Here is a 22,216-nt window from a genome sequence, read left to right as displayed (position 1 = left end):
GGAATTCCTTATGATCATTCGAAATATTCTGGAAAAAAAAATTATGTTTGGGGATAGAGAGGATTAGAAGATTGGAGTCTTATATTTAAGATAAAATTTAATCCCTAGCCACTATATAATGCACAGGAGGTAGTATGTCTTTTTAATTATTATGCAAATTCATAATATCTTGACAAACTTGTATAATGAATTGAGGACATAATCTCTTAGTATAAAAAAGAAATTCATAGTAGCAAAAACTATATGGGTTTGATTTCTTTTGATTATACATGTCATGTTTCTATTGTTCTAATGTGCAGGTGTAACAAAAGCCATGGAAAGTGGTAGCACACTGTTAGAAATTACAGGTAGGGATTAATTTTCAATGCTGATCAATTTTATTTATTTTGTTTCCATATTTGGATTTTTCAAAATGCATAATGCAACTCTTGGGGGTCATAATATTAGGGATGATGGGTTCTTCGTCAACATGTAATTTGACCCAAAATCAAATTTTCTTATCTTGTTTTAATACAAATAGTCACAACTATTAGAATGATTGTTGAGTTCCTTTCAAGTAATTTCATTGCCATTTATCACTTGTTTTTTTTTTTTTTTTACTTTGAAATACTCCCCCAATTCAAAAAGGTATGAGTTAGTTAAGAGTTAGTTTTGTTCTTAAATGTAAGATTTTAATTCATTTGTTTTATCATTTTTTAATGTCAAAACTAATATACTTCATTTATAGTAATATCACACAAAAGTAGGAGATTAGGTTAGATTTGTTATAATTAACTTGTTTATCTATCTCTCTTAGTATACTCAAATTAATTACGTAGTCCTTACATAGGACTATAGTGATCATGTACCATCATAGTTGACATTCAAAATTGGGAGTTAAGATTTGAAAGGAATAAATTGATTATTGGTGATGCTGACATTAATATTTTTACCATTATCTCATTTCTGTTAATATACATGTATAATTTAATGAGATATTTAATCCAGAAGTTAAGGAATCAGAGTTGGAGGCATTACAGAAAGAGCATGAAGAGAAAGTTCAGAAAAAGCAAGAGCTCAAGAGGCAAATTGAATCCACAAAGCAGCGTTTGGAGAAGATAAAGAAAGACGTTCCAGAGGAGAAAATGGAAACTTTCAATACCTTAAGCAGCCAATATAACAGTCTCAGAGAAGAATACAACGCAGTGCTTGCTGAAATGTCCAATGAATCCTCAAAGTGAATACTTCAGACATGTCGAAAGTTTACTAACGTGTTATGTCCAGTACTAAACTGTATGAGATTTTAAAAATATCTATAATTAGGTTGGTGGATATGTAGTTGAGAATTCTCCTGGATATAAATATGCTAGATCCTGTGTTTGCAACTCTCTGCATACTGAAATTTTCAGTATGTCTTGATTCAATCCATAACCCTGCATTATGTTGATCAAGACCTTTGAAGTAAATTTATAAGCAACTTGACCTGTAATGTTGTAGAATACTCTTGAGCTATAATTCAAATTCTCTGCAATCATAAAAAACAGTTGTGTATGTATATTTGAAAAGTAAGTGTAAAAAGAGAAACTAGCAAGCAGATCCTTCTTTCATGTCTCTGCATTCTCTCATGAAACCGTAACTTTGAAAGAGTTGCTTACTGCAGAGTTAGCACGCATCTAATAGAAACTGCATTCTATTAATGTAAGCTTTGCAAATTGTGATTTCCATATTTGTACTGTCAACAATGACACAATCTATAATATATACAAACAAAATCTGAAAGAATTTATATTATTTAAGCTATAGAGTATACAGACAACAGGGCTCACCTCAAACTCCCTATAAAGCAGGTTCGCAATAATTTAATTATATGCTTGTGCCCAAAGTAACTGAAGAAACCCGTAATTCAAAAGGAGAGAATTTCTATTTTTTTAAATTCGGTGCACAAAAGCCCCTCTCTATGTCCTTTGAGAACATACCCAAGAAACAAATACATAGACATACATTTAGTCATTTACCAGATTCATACACATACACCATGAAAGAACTACATTTTGCTTGCATGTCTCCCGAATAGTGAATGGCGACCTTCTGCTATTAATTCTCCAGTTGCTTTGTTTCTGAGGTGAACTATTGTTCCAGAATAACCTCCTTTCCGTCCCAAGAGCCTAGAAGTAATCTCTAGTTCATCCTGCACCAGTTAATGCAAGGATACAATTCACCACATTAAAACACGCTAAACCATATCTGGCACGCTCAACATGAAGATTCATATATCAACAAAATAATTGCTGGTGCTCACAATTCACTGCATTAAAACACGCTAAACTTTATCTGGCACCCTCAAAATATAAGATTCATATCAATAAAATAACTATTGGTGCTCTTAGCACAAGGAATGACTAGAAATGAGAGCTTGAAACTTCAGAACAGAGCCGGTGTAAAGAACCAAGACTTAGATAAAGTAAACAATTACAGCAAGAACTGGTAGTGATGCACAAATCCCACACCGATAGAAATTTGCAAAGAAAGATTTAATAGCAAATATATACAGGAAAGGTAAAACAAGTTAACAGTACCTTAACCATGTCAAAGCCGTCAAGCAGATCACTTGAACAATCTAAAAACAACGTGGTTTTTCTACATTTATATAAGCAAATACACATAGCGTCCTGGGAGTGATAGAAACAACATCATGGGTGCAAAAATGAGATGTGAATCCAAACACCACTTGATGGAAAATTGAAAACTTGAAGAGAGTTTACGGTTTATTTTATACAAGACTTTCTTTAATTTATTTTGAATCAGGATTTTATCATAATTAAATTAGTGCTCGTTTGCTAGACCTTTCTCCTCATTGAGTGAAGCCGGGGTGAAAAATTGTCATGTATCTAGAAGTTTTGCATGATCTGATACATTTAAACTTCTCACTCTTCCTCCTCTTGAATACTCTACTCATATTCAGTTTCGCTAGCACGACATAACTACTGTATAAAAGAAAGAGAGGAAAACCTGGCATCAGATTGAAAGGCACATATATCAAAAGTAAGTTTCTAGAAAATTACATTAACATGGGCAGTTGAAAGATAAGAAATGGACATGTCAACTGAAACATTCATGGGGTGACCTTCCGAATGAGCTACGGCACCTCCAACTTCATCCACAAGGTTGGCTACTGCACCCTTAGCCAACTTCCCAGTTCTGTCCTGCAGATGGAAATCCAATATGTTTCACATTATCAAAGAACTTCATAAAATAATTTCAGGGAACCAAAAAATAAAATAAAATAAGATAAAAGTCGCAAAAGCAGTAAGCTTCTGCCCCATTAAGGATTAGAAGATTATTCTGAATGATTTCCACATTTTATGAGCCACTTTACCTACCGAGGATCAATAATAACAAACACAATTGCACAGAGAAACACGACTTATAGCATGCACAGTAGCAATTAATCACTAAAGAACAAGAATTCAAACCCAAACACTCCTAATGAGAACTAAAACCAGTTAACTCAGTTTAACAACCAAACGAAAGATAATTTTCCACCTAGTAAATCAGCAGAAATGATGAATGCGAAAAATGCACTGTTACTAGAATAGTATTAAAAAAAAAAAAATGAAATCTATAAAGGAACAATTGAAGGAGGAGGCATGTTACGGTGAAGCGAGGAGGGACTTTGAAGGTACAAACGACGAGACCGGGTTCGACTCGATCCACTTGGATGCCTCTGAGGATAAATTGCTCGTAGAAACACAATTTTGTGTCAGATGTGAGGGGAGGAAGGTGTTGCGACAGAGATTGCGATTCTTCAGGGGTGGCTTGCAGCAATTCCTTCGCCTTCTCCATGTTCAGCATCTAATGGCCTTCCGGGAGAATATAATATTAAAGATTCTTCAGGAAGGTGTTGCGACCAGCGATGATTATTAAAGACGGGGAAAAAAAAAAAAGAATATAATATTCGGGTATTAATATTAAGAGAAAATGACATTAAGGTCTCACAGAACAAAAAATACAGCAAATAGGTCCCCTGAAATGTCATAATATTTTTGAAGTCCCAAAGGGACTTGGATGCAATTTTTAGAATCTTCAAATGACTTATTTGCCCTTACTCATGATTTCCCATTCAAAAATGCTGAGATTGAAAATTTGAAACCCTGTTTCTTGTTCGACTAAGAAACCGTCTAGCGCCTTCGTCCTGTCCAAAATCCTTCGTGCTGAGAATCTAGTTACAACCCACCGTGCTGCTTGAAATCTACTCACAACCCACCAAAAATCGTGACTGAAGTCCTTGAAAGCCTGTCGTGGTGGCTCTGTTCATTGGCACTTGAAGTGAAGTGGAGCGAAGTCCTGGTGTTTGAAGCGAAGCGGAGCGAAGTGCTGGCATCTCCGTTCATCGGTGTTTGAAGCGAAGTGGAGCTGGTCCTGGTGTTTGAAGCGAAGTGGAGCTTGTCCTAGTGTCTCTGTTCATCAGCGTTTGAAGCGAAGTGGAGGTCGTCGTTGTGGCTCTGTTCATCTGCATTTGAAGCGAAGTCGAGCTCATCCTGGTGGCTCCGTTGATCGGCATCTGAAGTGAAGTGGAGGCCGTCCTTGTAGTTGCGCTCATTTGCCTTTCAAGCGAAGTGGAGTCGTCCTGGTGGCTCCGTTGATCGGCGTTTGAAGCAGAGCTCCTATTCTCACAATTTGTTTTCACAGATAGAGGCATTGTCGACACTGAAGAAGGTAAACGCGTATGAATCAGAAAAGTAGAGCTTGTTTGTTGTTGTGTTTGATCATTGCTCAATATTTGCATCAAATACCGCGGGATGCTTTTGATTATGCTTGGCCAATGTTTTTCTTTTCCCTTGACCATAAGATGGTATGCATATTGGAACATGTTTAGAAGAATGATACATGATGAGGCATTAGCCTTCTAAAAGCACTTCCAAGAAGGCTTGTAAGAAGAATGATACATGATGAGATGAGCTATGAAATGCGTAAATGGTAAATAACTAGAATATGATAATATGGAAGAAGCAGATTTGAGGCTGAATAATTGATGTGCCTTGTTTGGAGTTCGAAGTATTTGTCAAGATTGTTTGGTCTGTAATTGTTACTACTTTCCTTTTTGGGATTTCTATTATCATATTGATGATTGCGTCTGAATTATGCATGATGCAGCCTTTGATTTATTGGTGAAAAATTGAATCTTTTTATCACTGATTAAGCCTTTCATTTGTTGACATACCGAGAAACCTGGAAAAACCCCTCTTTTGGTATATCTTTCTGGAACTAGTGTGAGAAGTTTGCTGTGGTTTGAAAGAGTTGGGGTTGAGGATTTGAGCAGAATTGCCAGAAAGTTTGTATATTTATTATAAATCTCATAGTAAATGAATGATGTGGTCTGAATGGATTAGTTTGTATATTTATTGTACTGCTTTTGAATCAATTTTCTTTTTTATATCTATGAAGCTCTACATCTCTGCAAAAGTTTACTTGGAATTTAAGAAGAATTGAAGTTCAATGCACTGGTCTTGTTTTGCAGGATAAGAAGATGGGTAGGGCTGTACATGAATCCTGGTAACCCGGTAAACCCGGTCCAATTTTTAAAAAAGTCCAAAAAGCCTTGTGAAATTCGGGCCAGATCGGGTCTGACCTGAATACCGGGTAGGACGGGGTTTCGGGTAGGCCTGTGGACTGATAACCCGGTCCTACCCGAAGAATTGCAAGATATATATATATATATATATAAAAGTTTTATAGGGACCAATAGCCCAAGTTTGATTTCCCTTGGCCCATTTGCGATTTGGCACTAGTGCATCACCCATGACCCACCGTCCCACATCAACCATCAGGTGTCCACTATCCACTATCCAAGATCCTCTCAATTTCCATTCCCATTTCGGCATTTCCCAAATTGCCTCCAGCCTCGAAACCTAGCGTCTAGTGAAGTGGCCACCTGCTTCTCCCCTATCGCCGTCCCCGTTTGCGATTTGTGCAACGTAGCGCCGCTAACCCCAGGCCGTAGCAGCTTGCTGTGCTTGCTAGTTGCTACTGCTGCTCACTCTTTGCTCGCTACGTCTCTCCTTCTCCGTCATCGTCACTACAGATCCAGGTAAGTTTGATGCCTCTTTTGAGTGTTATTATTAGTATTTCATTCCCAAAGAACATCTATATGATATTCTCTTGTTAGATTTGAATACTTGACTATTCTCATGATCTTCACTGCATATAAGAGGTAGATAAAAGTTTTTTTCCCCTCTTTCTGAAAGGGGCCTGGATTCGTTTTAAGGACCTGGTTGCTTTAAAGATATGAAGTTTCAAACTTTCTATGTTAAATGTCCAGATTTAAATTGCTTTTGTTTGGGTGGGGGTTGGATGAGGGAGAAGGCTAACATAAATGAGAGCCTGTCTAGCGCCATTTTAAGCTCTGACTGCTCTGTGATGGAGTATTTATTTTGAGCTGAATAGAATGTTTTTATTGATTGAAATAATTTGTTTACTTAATTGCTGAACTAACTGGGTCCGATTTATGTCTTTTTTTACTTAATTGCTGAAATAATTTGTTTACTTAATTGCTGAACTAAATAATTTGTTTACTTAGTTGCTGAACTAAGCTCTGCCATAGTTAATTATTGCTCCTAAAGTTGAAAAATAAATAAATAGAAAGCAAAAGACTTCATTATTGTCATTCTATTCTCATTTCTGGTTCATTTTATTACAGATATATTATCAATTTATCACTTTGAAATGGAGGAGCAAGGTTCCATTTCAAGTCAAAGGGGCTCAATGACTCCCCAATTGGGTTATGTAATGGACTTTCCTTCTTTTGTTTTGCAGTTTTGCCTATTCGCACTTGCATTTTGCTGAAAAGTGCAGCAGCACGCATGAACCAGCAAGCCACAGGCTTTCAAGGCTTAGTGTAATGGACTTTACTAGTTTATTGTTTGATATTATATTATGGATTTTAGTTGTTGCTTTACAGTTTTCTTTTTTCATTGTATTGTTTATAGCTTAATAGTTTATACTTGATTTCAGCTCCTCGGTTTTAATTTGTAGATTGTTTTAAAGTTATTCTTATTTGGAATTTAGTATTCTCATGATGTTACTCTGTTTAGGACAAGTAGATAGGAATTTTTTATGCAATAGATTGGCAATTATTGATTAGGAATTAAAAAAAAAACAGGGCAAAGAATATGGACTTAGACTGGACCAGACTGGATTGGTGGACCTACTGGACCAGTAACCCAGTCCAGTCTGGTCCAGTCCGCCCAACCCGAAGAAGAACGAGTTCCTCACTGGGCAGGACCGGTCTTCGGGGTGGGGAGACTAGCTCGAAGACCAAAATGGACCAGACCACGGGCTAATGCCCTGCCCGGCCCGGTCTAGTCCATGTTCAGCCCTAAAGATGGGGAAGGATGCACAAAGAAGCAGTAATTTCTCCGATTATGCCTTGTTTACGGAGGAATTCTATAAGAAAAGCTCAAAGAAGTACAAATCACTTGAAGCAGGGAATGCACAAGTGAGAAAGGTGTGGGATAAATTATCAGAACAACAAAGAGAGGAATATTGTGAAAGGGCTAAGCACAAAGACCTCCCACCAAGTCCAAGAAGTATATTGTTCCTTTCTATACAAGATGTGCACCAAAACAATTCATGCAAGTTTGCAAGCACATCAAAGAAAGGAAGGAACTGATGAATAGGCTGAAAAAATTAGGGTTTGACAAGTTGGTTGAAGTCTGTTGCCATACAATTCAAAGAGAATTGTGTGGAGAGTTTATGTCTGCATTTGATCTTGCAACAAAAAACATTTCGATAAGAGGGAAGAAAAGGGAAATGAGGGCAAAAGATGTGCATGAATTTTTAGGGCTACCATTTGACGGAGAAGAGATTAAAGTAGTTGTGAATAATGAAGATGAAGTGTTCAAGCAGTGGAGGATTGTGTATGGCAATATTCCATACAAGAAGATAACATCATTGTTGATTGAGGAGAACCAAGATGAAAATTTTGAGGTGCTGTTTGTCATGTATGCATTGGGAACGTTGTTATGTCCTAATGCAAGTATTTGTGTCGGTGATTATTTGTTAAAGGTAATACTATCAACAAAGGATAGATTGGATAAGTTTGATTAGTCCTCTTATGTGTTGCATGAACTATATAAGGGGATTGGAGTGTACAAGAAACAATTGGAAAAAGGCAAGTTGACTGAGAAGAAGAAGAATGTGCCAGGTTGTCTATACTTCCTAATGGTAAGTGCTATAATAATTTGTATATTTCTGTTGTCATTTGATGGTCTGAATGTTGTTAATGGTTGTTGTTAACTTATCATTCATGTCACATGCAGTTATATTGTCTAAAAAATTTTCCACTGGGAGAAACAAAAGCTGCACATGTAAAGCATGCTGTTGTATATTGGGATGAAAAGAAAGTACAGCAAAGAGTTAAAGAGGAGAAGGAAAGCAATCGAGGACTCTTGCATCCGACAAAGCAATCCACCAAATTTGATCTTGAAAATTTAACTCACCCGGTATGTGGACTTGTAGGCTTAATGATTAATTTCTTGTTTTTTTTTGTTTTTCTATTGTTGCTTACTGTTCTGAATTTTATTTGTATAAGAGATCAAAAAGACATATACTCGATTAGTGTCTATGCTGGGGGAGAAAATGATGGCCCTTCAGTCAAGACTAAGGGAGGGCAGTGGCAATGTAAGTGAAGAGGACAAAGATGAGGAAGAAGAATTTGAAGCAGAAGAGGAAAAAGTTGAGAAAGGAAGTGATTCAGAGGATGAGGAAGAAGATGACAGAAATGAAGAAGAAGAATATGAATCACAAGATGATAGAAATGAACAAGAAGAGCAAGAAACTCAGTTAGAAAAGGAGATGGGTAGACAAGAATCACATGACGAAGAAAAAGAAGAGGATGAAGAGGAAAAAGAGAAGGGAAATGAGGACAAAGAAGATGAAGAAGAAATAAAAGAGAAGAAGAGGATGAAGAGGACAAAGAAGTGGATGAGGCCACCTAAGGTGAAGGGAACGAATATGTGAGGAAATCAACAAGGGTGATAAGTAAGGGAAAAGCTCTTAGGTCTCCATTTCTGGAATTTAAAAGCAAGGCTGGGAAAAAGAGAACAATTGATGACAGGCAAGCTTTATTTGACATGTGTGCAGTAAGGTGTAATCAAGAGCAGCAAGAGCAGTAAGTATTATGTTTTGGTGACCAATTTTGTATTATGTTACAGAATTTACTGAATTTACTAACTTCATATGTGTTTCATTTGTGTTAGATACTTTGTATCGATGTATGGATACTTCCTAACCCGTGGTGAGTTGCAATGTCTCTAACGTAGAAGATGGATAAATGACAGGGTGAGTCACACGTAGATAGTTAATATTAGAATGAGTTATTGCATGCTAAGGAGTTGTAATTTGTTTGTATTTGCAATTTCAGTTTATGACTATGGTGGCGAAGACATTCGTTGGAGATCAAAAGGAAAAAGACGGGCGAGTCAACCGCCATATATTTTTTGCAGATTTCATGCATAAAATGGTGGCGAATCCTTTAAGGTGGAAATAGGAGGACCATGAAAGAGAAATATTACCTGAATATATTGGATACAATATCGGGGATTGCGATTTTATTTTTGGTCCTACTCTATTTAAAGATCATTGGTTTTATTATGTTTTCGAGACAAAGACCATGACCTTCCACACCCTTGACTCGTTGGTTGATAGAATCACATTCATGAGATTACAAGCCGAGGAAGAAGAAAAGAAGAAGAAGGACAAATAAAGGGCAGTTCGACCCCAAACAATTCATGGCAACATAAATTGTGAGTAGTTATTTACAGCTTTTATACTTGTCAATGACTATTATAATTGTTACTAGTAGTCTGCATAGTTGTCATTGCATGCTCTAGTAGTTGTCACTGGATGCTGTGCTAGTTGTCATTGCATGCTTTGGTAATTGTCACTGGATGCTGTGCTTGTTATCACTGGATGATCTGTTACTTGTCACTGGATGATATATTAGTTGTTAGTTGTCACTGGATGATCTGTTACTTGTCTCTGGATGATATATTAGTTGTTAGTTGTTACTGGATGATCTGTTACTTGTCACTGGATGATATATTAGTTGCCACCGGATGCCCTTAGTTGTTATCAGATGCTCTGTTAGTTGTCACTGGATGCTATGTCCCCTGTCACTACATGCTGTGGTAGTTGTCACTGGATGCTGTGCTAGTTGTCACGGGATGCTCTGTTAGTTGTCACTAGATGCTGTGGTAGTTGTCATTGCATGCTTTGGTAGTTGTCACTGGATGTTTTGTTAGTTGTCACTGGATGTTCTGTCCCTTGTCACTGGATGCTGTGTTACTTGTTACTGGATGCTCTGTCTGTGCCTTGTCACTGGATGCTTTGTGCCTTGTTACTGGATGCTGTATTGTTAGTGATGCCTTTTCATTATGTGTGTTGTGATGTGTTTCCATGCTGTTAGTGTTGTTTTGTCAATGAGGACAAAATTGACAACGAAGTGAAATGGGCTAAAGTCTATGTGCAGAATGATACATAAGTGTAGTTGTTTTGTTCAACTGTGTTATGTTGTTTTTGTTCATAATAACAATTGCAAGGTGCTAACATATTCAATTTACTTCGTAGTGATTCATGTGGAGTTCATGTTATCTCTTGGCTATAAGAGTGGGATGGCACCATTCGGGATGATGCAGGATATACAATGCCATGATACTCTAATAATGAACTACAAGAGTTGAAGGTTGGTTGTTTGTGGTGGTTGGTTACTCATCCAAATAATGAACATAGGAGTGAAGTGATATCGATGCTATCAAACTACAACAAGACCAAGAAGAGGAGATAGAGTAGTCTATGAATTTTTTGTTCTCTTAGCCGATGATATGTGTTGTAAGATGATTAGCAAATAGGTCATTTTGTAACAAACTGATCAAATTATGTTTATAATATTATTACCTTTGTCATCACATATTGTAATACTAATTTGTTAGGGTTTTATTACATTTTTAATTATATTTCTATTTTATATGTGCAGAGATATTATGGTTGGTTACCTTGCGTTTAAATTAACAACCTGAGTTATCCAAAATAACAACTAATATAACAGGAGTTAATGACAAATGATATGAGAATTTCATAACAAGTCACAGTGCACCATTGACAAGCCACAGTGCCCCATTGACAAGTCATAGTGCCCTATTGACAAGTCAGAGTGCAACCATTGACAAGGGACAGTGTTCTCATAAACAAGTCACAGTGCTCCATTGACAAGTCATAGTGCAACCATTGACAAGGGACAGTGTTGCCATCAACAAGTCACGGTACTCCATTGACAAGTCACAATGCTCTCTTGATAGCGACCATTGACAAGGGACAGTGTTCTCACAAGGGACAGTGTTGCCAGTAACAAGTCACAGTACTGTATTGACAAGTCACAGTGCCCCATTGACAAGGCATAGTGCAACCATTGACAAGAGACAGTGTTGCCATTAACAAGTCACAGTGCTGTATTAACAAGTCACAATGCTCTCTTGACAGCGACCATTGACAAGGGACAGTGTTGCCATTAACAAGTCACAGTGCTGTATTGACAAGTCACAGTGTCCCATTGACAAGTCATAGTGCAACCATTGACAAGGAACAATGTTGCCATTAACAAGTCACAGTGCTATATTGACAAGTCACAATGCTCCATTGACAAGTCACTAGATAAACCATTGACAAGGAACAGTGTTGTCATTGACAAGCCACAATGTTCCATTGACAAGTCATAGTGTTGTTATTGACAAGTCACAGAGCCACTATTGACAGGGGACAAGGGAGAGGTAAGTTTTTGACACTTCATTAATAATGATTATATATGACCATACAACCAAAATATAATATGACAGAGTGATTGTAAATATCATTTCATGGTAAAAAGGTTATGTTACTTGAATTCATGTTGTTGACAACTTACATCAGCAAATTCATTGACAAGTCATAGTGCAATGATTGACAACTCATAACAGGTCTAGTGACAACTCAGGGTGCAGGTAATGACAACTAAAATGACAGTACAATGTAACATGCCAATTCATAGCTAACTTTCATTTACACCTTCATATACATGAAACTACACCTATTTCACAACCCATCCCAAAAAAAACATAGGGTTGCATGTAATAATGAAACTAACCAGTGGTGTGTATCCATTTACAAAAAATTTCCTTCAGACCCATTTACAAAATATTCTCTTCACATCCATATACAAAAAATAGCTAACTTCAATATGTTCTCAGTTAGGATTTGGGTTCTTGCATGTCTTGGCAGTGTGTCCAGGCTCTTTGCATCTTCCACAATGATAAACCTTCTTATTTTGGAATTAAGATTCTATCCTATTAATCCTTGGCCTTCCTGGAGGCCTTTTGGTTATCGGTGGATGCAAGAATGTTTGGGTCAGCATATGACTCACAGTAGGTGTATCAGGCTGTAGGCAATCATGTGTTACAATTGGCTTCATGCTATTTGCATATATTTTCTCCTGTGTCGATAATTTGTAACAATCATCTACATAATCATACATACTACGGTGAACTAGTTTGATTGCCGCACAAGCATGTGGACAAGGTATTCCACTCATTTGCCATACCAAACATGTGCATCTGTGAGAAATCAGATCAACAGCATCATAGATGATGCGTCCCTCACGTATTGTCTTGCACTGAAATATGGTCATCAACATAATATGTTGCCTCCATATATGCACCTCTTACTATTTGTTCTGACAACTTTGATTCAATATTGGGTCCTACACCATTTTTCCAGGTTCTCATACCCATTTTGCTAGCAACCATCTTCTTGGCCAACTTCTCTTGATGCTCTTGCATCAAAACCGGCAAGGCGTGCTTCCTTTCTTTCAACATCCATGCATTAAAAGACTCAGCAAGATTATTGGTGATGTTATCTCGTCTCTTAAAAGGAAATTTACTTTGCGCCCATCTATCCACATCCCCATGAGATTCAACCCATTGTGCTAATTGAGGACAAAACAATGTTAAATTTCCCATTGCAACATTAAACTCATTATCATGCCTTGCATATGCGATTCCATCAAGTAAATTAAGTGCATTCTCCTTGTTATTTTCTAAGGTCCGTCTCACACCTCTATTGATTTTCACATACTGCGCACTATAATTTTCTTTCACATGTCGATAGCAAAAAGCATGTCTGTCACCATCAAATACTGTCCTGACAACACCGATAATAGCATTACTCCAATCTGAGACAATTATCACTTGTGCTGATCTCGTTATCTCTTTCAGATTCTGTAGATACCAAGTCCATTCATCATTTGTTTCTCTGCTAACAATACCATATGCTAAAGGAAACAACTCATCGTCTGCATCAAATGCACAAGCTGATAATAAAGTTCCTTTGTAAGGACCACTCAAATGACATCCATCTATATAAATAATTGGTCTGCAACCTTCCACGAAGCCTTTAATTGAGCATCCATATGCAATGAATAGCCTCTCAAATCGGTTGCTATCTGAGCCTTCCCATCTTGCAACTGTGTCAAGATCAGTTTCCATTAGTCTCTCACACATCCAAGGGATTACCTTGTAAGAATCTTCTACTCGACCATGTAATTCCATTAGTGCTCTCTTCCTAATCCTATATGCTTGAGTATAGTTCAATTGCACTCCATATTCTTTATACAAGTCCTTTCTAATTTCATTAGGACTCTTGTCAACATTGCACCTCAAGTCATCAATCACAATTGAAATAGCTAAATTTGACCTTCCTGAGTGAGAAACAATTAAGCTGTCCTGTGCATGATGAATGTGTTCACTTTTGTACGTTCTGATAGTTAAAAACTCAGTATCTTGATGTGCTCCCATTGAATATGCACCCATATACCATAGACAACCACCAACCTTGCACTTCACAATGATCTTTTACTGATTATTCTTAATGAAAAGGTATGAAAACTTCTAGCATAAGCTGTACTTGTATAATGTTTTTCGGAGAGTAGTGGCATTTGGAAATATTTGTCATTCTCCAATAATCAAATCCTTCCATTTTGTGAAATTTATTTGTGGTGTAGGTGTTGGGATCATTTCAACAGCACAAGGAATTGATTGTGGCTCTCCAATCACATCAAATAAGGTAGGTGGAGACATAAACAATTCATTGACACTTCCAAATGATTGATCAATCCTACAGAAAATGACAAGTCAGGGTGTATGCACTGACAAGTTAGTAGCAATACAGTAACAATTGATATACTAAGAAATCACAATAATAGTTTTGTTAAACTATACTTACACATCTTGCTCCTCCATTGTATTATCCCTTGTTGCTTCTATGTGGTCCTTATTTTTATTTTCTTCGACATACACATGACCACTTTCTTTATTGAATTTTATCAAATGTTCCACCCTATCATCATCTACCAACTCCACAAATTTTTTTTATCAAACACAACTGAGAATTTCAGAAGAAATGAGTTGCTTTCTTTTCTAGCAATTGATGATATAATTTCCTTCAATTCTTTATAACTTGTGCCCTCCTTTACATTGGTTGTTCTTACACTACCTCCCACATATCTCATATTATCTTCTCCATCATTTATAAACTTCCCCCTATATGAACAAAGCAAAATAGATGTTTACAAGACGTACTCGCCATCAGTAACTTAAACCTACATCAAGAAGCACACAACTGTCATTGACAACTTAAGGAGCTACATTGACAAGTGTCACGGCACACATTGACAACAATCGTGGCCTGATTGACAACACAATCCCATTTCGTGCTAAGGGTTTCTACCCTCACTAACCTTCATCTTTTTCTTCCTTTGTCACTAAACTAACGTCAGAACAGAGGAAAACCACCCAAAAACAGAGCACCCATGATCATTCTACACACCCAACTTAAATCACAACACACACCAACCAAAAACACAGCTTTTCCATTCATTAACTTGTGAATCCTAAACCAAAAACAAAAGCTTTGAAATACCAAAGGCAAAAACGATTTTTTGATTTCCCATTCCCAAACAAATCCACAATCTGTCAAGAAAGGTAGGAGAGGAGAGAAAAGAAAGTTTTACACCTAAAGATTTGTGAAGATTCACATGGAAGCACTTTGGAGTTCACTAATGGTAATGGAGAAGATATTTCATCATCAATGGCTCCTTCTCTCTTTCCTAATGTCTTCTCCCTCAAGCATATTGCGCGGGAAATCCTCACCCAAATGAACTTCTCCCGTCTTTTTTTCTGATGGCAAGGGCAGGGCAAGACAGTAATTTCTGGATTCTGAAAATTGCATCTAAGTCCCTTTGGGACTTCAAAAAAAATTATCAGATTTCAGGGGACCTATTTGATGTATTTTCTTCTCCATGGGACCTCAATGTCATTTTCCCTAATATTAATATATGATGCAATATCCGATTGACACTTAGTGGCCACTCGGTTGACACTTAATAGTTAATACTTAATACTACCTTCAGTCCTATTTATAAAATGTTATTTATAGATTACAAATAAGATCTTATAATTATAATCGGATGTAGTACTATGAAACTTATAGAGCAAAAGTGCTATTAAAAATAAAAACTGCTTGCATTATTTCAAAATTGACATTCAACCTATTTATTCTATGTTCTTCTTGTCCTATTTATAAGTCACTTCTAACATATTTTACATAGTTCAAGAAAAACCTTAAATTTTATTAACTCTCATTTAAAATTTAACAACTTTTCAATTTTATCCCTATTTACTATACATTATACCTCATATAAATAAAGTCAACATAATAATAAATGAAGGATAAAATAGTTATCAATACAAAAATTTCTCTCAATATCCTATAAATAGGATAAAAAATGTTTTCTCTTTCTGTCATAAAAATAGGACCAGAGGAATACATTCGTGTATTTAATTATAGGAAAATGACATTGAGGTCCCACACAAGTAAATATACAATAAAAAAGTCCCTTCAAATATGATAATTCTTTTGAAGTCCCAAAGAGACTTAGCTGCAATATTTAGAAACTTAAAAAACTTTATTGCCCTAACATGACAGAAAGAAGAGGCACTGTGTTTCCCGCGTGGTGTGAGTATGCCATGGTTGAGAGAGAGGACTTGGAGAAAGAAGGAAGCAGCCATTGAAGATTAAGCATCTTCTCCATTAGCATTAGTCAGGAACTCCAAAGAGCTTCTATTTGAATCTCCATAAATTTTCAGATCTAGAACTTTCTTTCCTCTCCTCTCCTACAACATTTATCTTGACAGATTCATTGTGTTTGGGAATGGGAATTCAGAAAATCATTTTTGCCCCTGGGTACTACAAAGCTTTTGTTTTTTGTCTAAGATGAACAATTAATTAATGGAAAAGCTGTGTTTTTAGTTAGTGTGTGTTGGTGATTTAAGTTAGCGTAGTAAGATGATGATAGGTACTTTGTTTTTAGGGTATATTGTTGGTGGTTTTGCTCTGTTTAGGCACAATTTAGTGGGAAAGGAAGAAAAGGATAAATGTTAGTGTGGGTAGAAACCCTTAGTATGAAATAGAATATTGTGTTGTCAATCAAGCCATGACAGTTGTCAACATTGCTACTTTACTTGTCAATGACAACTGCATGATTCTTGATATAGGTTTATATTATTGACGACAAGTTCGTCTAGGAAGCATCTATTTTGCTTTGTTCATATATAGGAAGAAGTTTATAAATGATAAAGAAGATGATATGAGATATGTGGGAGGTAGTGTAAGAACAACAAGTATAAAAGAGGGTATTATTAATACAAGGAGTGGGATTCAAGTGTTTTAGAATGACGTTAATTTCTTTTTTAAAAAAAATTAAAGAGTATAAAACATGTTTAGAAGCATGCTAAAAGAGATTAAAGGAACAATGCCAATGAATTAGTTCTTCACACAATATCAATCAAATTGTGATACATATATGTTGGCAAAAAGAATTTGTGATATATACAATATCACGTTTTTAAAATGATCAAAATAATTAAATTGAGTACATTTCAGATATGTATAACCCCACAACCTTATATTTAATATAAAATTTAAATAACTAATTAGACAAAATTAATAAAACTAGTTTTAAATTAGTTAACTGTAATAAATATGTATCAAATTTTTTAAATGATTTTTGTTAATCATGTGTATTAGAACTATCCCTTGATAGAAACACCAATTAATAGGGATATTTTAGAAAAAAAATATTATAAATTTAAGAAACAAAATAGACTAAGGTCCTATACTTAAGACTAAATTCAATTTTCACCCAGCTTTAATATTAAGAATTGAAATAGTAAGTCATAAAGAAAATATCATCCTTCATTCTCTATAATGTCGATCATATTAATATAATAATTATTTTAATTTATTTGATTTTTAAAACCATGACTTATAAATTATATTTTTGCATTAAATAAGACATCATATGAAAAACATATTAGTAAGTGTTACAAAATAACAATCATATTAACAACAACTTAGATGCTACTGCCTGTAGCTTGAAATATAAAAGCTAGATGATGGATTTGTTTTAATAATAGATATGATACCTAAATTTACTTTATTTTTCAAAGTTATAATATTTACTGCAAATTATCCATATTATTCTAGGGGGATTTTTTCAATATAAATGATTAAATGAGGTATTTATCAGTAAAAAAAGTAGTAGGGGAACCGATATGCATGTTTTATAAATAATTTACTTAACCAATTTTCTTAACATTTACGAAGGAGCTATATAACTCTTATAATTTGGATTAGAGGGAGTATTTATTAACAATAGATGGGTTAATTAAGTGAAAATCATTCAAATTTTTTCAAGCATAACTCAAATTTTGTAAATGAAAAAAAATTGATTTTGAGAGGCCGGCCTTAATTAGACTCCATAATAATTAAATGTGACATGAAGTGCTAAATATCATGTAATTATATTCTTTTTTTCTTTTTAAAAAAGAACTTAGCATTTATCATGTAATGTTGATAATTGGAGGCAAATAATAGAGGGTAAGGACAAGGGGGAAGGCAAGTTGATAGAAAAGAACCAAAACACACAATTGGTGTATATCCACAGGAATTACGTAGGACAAATGATAATAACAATAATGCCACCTCCTTGGTATGGAATCTTACATGTGGATGAAAAAGGATGCTGAAGTTTGCTTGGAGACAGGATTTTTAACTAACCTTTCATGCGTTTTATCTTTGGTACTGTGTTTATATGTACCTCTTTGACTATTTTTATGATTGTTTGCTGTTGTCAATACTTTAATTAGTGAGTGTTCTTATATCTTAATTCTCAACAGCAGTATCTAATTACTAATCTTATTTCATATTTTCATATCTCATTTCTTTTTTGCATACTTATTTTTGTCATTATTGATATATGATTATTGCCTTATGTGTGATGCAGTGGTTGCATACTTTTGTTACAAGACTTAGTACTTAATTGGCAGAGCAAAAATCAGGAACAATGTATCTTCAGTATTACATAAATGAAAATGGTGATAAAGTTTACATCACCAAGGTAATTGTCAACATTTCTTTTCTCTAAGCAGTCCTGTAACACACGTTTGCTGCTAAATTGAAGTTGAAAGCCTTAAACATGAAATCATGATAAGCTTTTCATCATGCAAATACGCAGAATTTTCACATGTACCAGCAGGTTCATGAATGAGAACGATAATCAAACTTTTTGAAAGGACTTGTTGATGAAATATCACTAATGGTCAATTTTTTTTATATTCCTTCTTTTTTTTTTCCCGTCTAATTTGTCGCTTAAGCTTTACAGATTAAAAGGGCAATTAACATGTCAGAATTCCTTTTGAAGTTTCTAATATGCTCTTAAATTATTATATCTATTCTGTTCATAATTATATCTATCACTTCATAATTAAGGTTAGTGAACATATGACTATTTTGAAAAAATTGTCATTACTGTTGTGTTGGATTTTTAAAATGACTGGTAGATATAAACAATTTTTTTTTTTCCATTGTTATAAAAAGATAATGTGATTTTTGGAAGAGATTAAAAGCGTCAGAACCATATGTATTTCCAATATTTCTGAAATATTGTGTGAATATTAACCATAAAAGTATTGGCTATTAAACTGTCCCTTTTTGAAAAAAATGATTACATAAGCATGATTGCTGAATACTTTGGAATGCCATTCTATGTCGTAATACACAAGGTCCAATGAATGGATTTTAGTTGCGTTAACTTTTAGCCGTTCTGTTCACGCAGGAGGAATCACCCCTGGGTGTGGCAACACAGTCTGCGCATCCAGGGAAAAGAGTTCAGTATTTTCTATAATGACTCTTTTTTGCCCCTGGTTTTACGGAAGATGGCCTTTCACAACTAACTTATGAATTAGGGTCAAAGGGCATTTTTGCTTTGAAAAATGCCCATTAACCCTATGAATTATGATAATTCTTTTATTGTTATAAAGAAGAAGATATAGAGAATTCTGAATAATATATATGGGTGACATTGCAAGCGATGTCTTTAGAGAGGGCAGAATCAGTTCATTTTCTGTAGACTCGAGGCCTAGATGTTGGCTGCAGAGGGCAGCTTAACTATGGACCTCTTTTTCATTTCAATGTTTTGCATTGACGGTTCTCCCCCTACTGGAAGTACTTGAACGTACAATCTGTCAGTTGAGATGGAAGTTTTATACTACTTCCGGTTCTAATTATAAGAGCTAGTTGACTAATTTGAGGAGATTAAGAAAATAAGTTAAGTTAGCTATTTGTAATAAATATGTGTTGTTTTTCCTAAAACATCTTTACTAATCAAATGTGTTGCCTAAAACTATCATTATTAGAAGGACTATCTTGGAAAAAAATATATAAATATAAGAGACAAAGTGGATTGGGGTCTTATATTTAGGATTAAAATAAAAATCAAACAAGGTCTTATACTACCTCCGGTTCTAATTATAAAACCCAGTTGACTAATTTGGATAGATTAAGGAACTTAGTTAAGTTAGTTATTTGTAATAAATAGATGTTGTTTTTTCTAAAATATCCTTGCTAATCAAGTTTGTTATCTAGAACTATTATTATTAGAAGGATTATTTTGGAAAAAATAGATAAATATGAGAGACAAAAAAATAGATTCCGGTCTTATATTTAGGACCAAAATAAAAGTCAAACAAAGTCTTATATTAAGGACCGGAGGTAGTATGTTGAAATCAAATTGATTAAGCCAATGTTGCCTGTCATCTGAGCAATTCTATTCGGGGTTGATTATATTGGATTTATTTGTGTTCTGTTATCTATGGTGCGTATACTTGTACTCAGTTAGTTCCTTAGTTTAGTCCTTGTGCTTTAGTCCTAGACTTCTCATTAACAACCTACTTTTTATGGCAGTCATTCTGTAAATGAAATCAGATCGTTTCTGTTTGAAACTTGCATCACAAGTCCCGACCTCACTCTCGCCATTATTTATAGCATTTTATGTTGGAAATTGTGGGTGTGTCAAAAGGACAAGTCCCACATTGCTCAAGAGAGTGAAGGCACAAGTCCATAAATATAAGCTTGTGTTCTTGGACTAGTGAATAGGCCTAGAGGAGAAGGAGGATCTCGCGCGCACAAGCATGGGCCACTAGAGGCAAACGCAGTGCAAATCCGGCGATTTCCCCCTGCACGCGAGTTAAAGGCGGATAAGGCACCTTTTTGTCTAGACGTTTTACAAAATCTAAAATTAATTTTAATAATTTTAGAGCTTACCTGAAAACATGATTTATTGCCTTGTTGAATTTTGAAACCTTCAGAAATGTAAAGGCCTTAATGTTACTTGAACGGATTATCCTTTAATTGTAGAAACTGTTTTGTCTAAACTGATTTTAACGTGCCTTAATCACCCAACGTTCAGAAACCGCCACATTATGCACCTTCATTGCTGCAACGTCTGAAACGGCGATATTAATCACATTTAAACATGATTAATCTATGTTCAACGGTGCAGTGGGTTGAGGCCTATATAAGGCGCTTCGGGGTAGAAGTTCAAGCATCCCGCACTTGAGCTTTGGTGCATCTCCTTCTCTTCTCTGAGTTTTCCTCTGCCTCGCTGAGTTTTTATCCTCTCTTCTGCTGTTCTGTTCACCCTGTTCTTGCAGGAGGAGTCCGTTTAATCCTGGGGAGTGCCGCTTCCTCACTTGCCAGTGGTCGCGGAATAGCTCTTAAGGATAGCATTCGTAGGATGTGACTTGAACTAACATTTTTCTGCAGGTGCTACCGCCAACAATCTTAAGAGCTATTTTACATCATGGAGCAACCTTGTAGCGCTACTGGTCAGAATGACAATGATGCTGTCCCAGTCACTATTGTCCCAGCAGCAGTACCTATTCCTAGGCCGTTCCCCGATACGACTAAAATAGAAACATTTGACGGAAGGAACTTCAGGCGGTGGCAAGAGCGAATTTACTCCGTCCTTGATATGCATGGAGTGGTTGTTGCTCTTACTCAGTCTGAACCAGCCCCAAATACTGATCAAGCCCAGAAAGATATTTGGACACATGCTAATAAGGTTTGCAGACACACTCTCATCAGTACTTTATCTAACGACCTTTTCGATGTGTACTGTGTCTATAAGGAAACACACAAGATATGGGAGTCTCTTATCCTCAAGTACACTGCTGAGGATGCTAGTAAGCAGAAATTTGTGGCGGGGAACTTCTACAAATAGGAGATGACCGAAGAGAAAGACATTAAGCTTCAAATCAACGAATAGCACAAGTTGTTGGAGGAGCTGCGTGTTGAGAAGATTAACTTGCTAGATGATTTTGTAGCTGGCATACTGATCGAGAAGCTGGCAGAAACGTGGAGTGACTATAAACAGCAGTTAAAGCACAAACAGAAGCAGTTGTCCCTATCAGATCTTATTACCCACATAATAATTGAAGACACAAACAGAAAGGCCATACAAGCCGCAAAAGGAAAGGAAATAGCTGCCAAAGCAAACTTGGTGGAATCGAAACCGTGCTCCAAGAGGTATGATCCCAAAAACAAAAATAATAAGAATAAGAAATCTGATTACAAATCCAAGGACTCTAACCCTAAATTCAAAAAGAAAGGCAACTATTTTGTCTGTGGAAAGCCAGGGTACTATGAAGCGCAATGCAGGAAAAGGGCTACTCAAAAGGGTGATAATCCTTCTAAGCCAAATGTGAATTTGGTAGAAGGAGATGATGGCAGTGATGATGAAGTGATAGCTGCAGTG

General features: G+C 35.8%; 2 protein-coding genes across 3 annotated transcripts; both read right to left on the bottom strand.

The window, feature by feature from the left end:
* Window positions 1-1,740: 1,740 nt before the first annotated feature.
* LOC114747586 (acyl-coenzyme A thioesterase 13) lies at window positions 1,741-10,470 on the bottom strand. 2 transcript variants are annotated; one of them, XM_028936915.1, is made up of 4 exons: window positions 10,466-10,470; window positions 3,634-3,831; window positions 3,042-3,182; window positions 1,741-2,167 (listed from the first exon to the last, which is right to left on the bottom strand). In XM_028936915.1, the coding sequence occupies exons 2-4, from the start codon at window positions 3,829-3,831 to the stop codon at window positions 2,024-2,026; spliced, it is 483 nt and encodes a 160-aa protein (XP_028792748.1). In that variant the 5' UTR covers window positions 10,466-10,470; the 3' UTR covers window positions 1,741-2,023. The 2 variants fall into 2 exon arrangements, with proteins under 2 accessions (XP_028792748.1, XP_028792076.1); XM_028936243.1 differs by lacking the exon at window positions 10,466-10,470 and having other exon boundaries at window positions 3,634-3,844.
* A 2,192-nt stretch (window positions 10,471-12,662) lies between these two features.
* On the bottom strand, window positions 12,663-13,874 carry LOC114750577 (uncharacterized). Its single transcript, XM_028939509.1, has one exon. It carries the CDS (start codon window positions 13,872-13,874, stop codon window positions 12,663-12,665), a length of 1,212 nt encoding a protein of 403 aa, XP_028795342.1.
* Between the last annotated feature and the right edge of the window lie 8,342 nt (window positions 13,875-22,216).

Source organism: Neltuma alba, unplaced genomic scaffold (assembly GCF_004799145.2).
Source record: "Neltuma alba isolate B1F8T4 unplaced genomic scaffold, ASM479914v2 tig00000050_pilon, whole genome shotgun sequence".
NCBI lineage: Eukaryota > Viridiplantae > Streptophyta > Magnoliopsida > Fabales > Fabaceae > Neltuma > Neltuma alba.
This window is presented reverse-complemented; position numbering and strand designations above follow the sequence as displayed.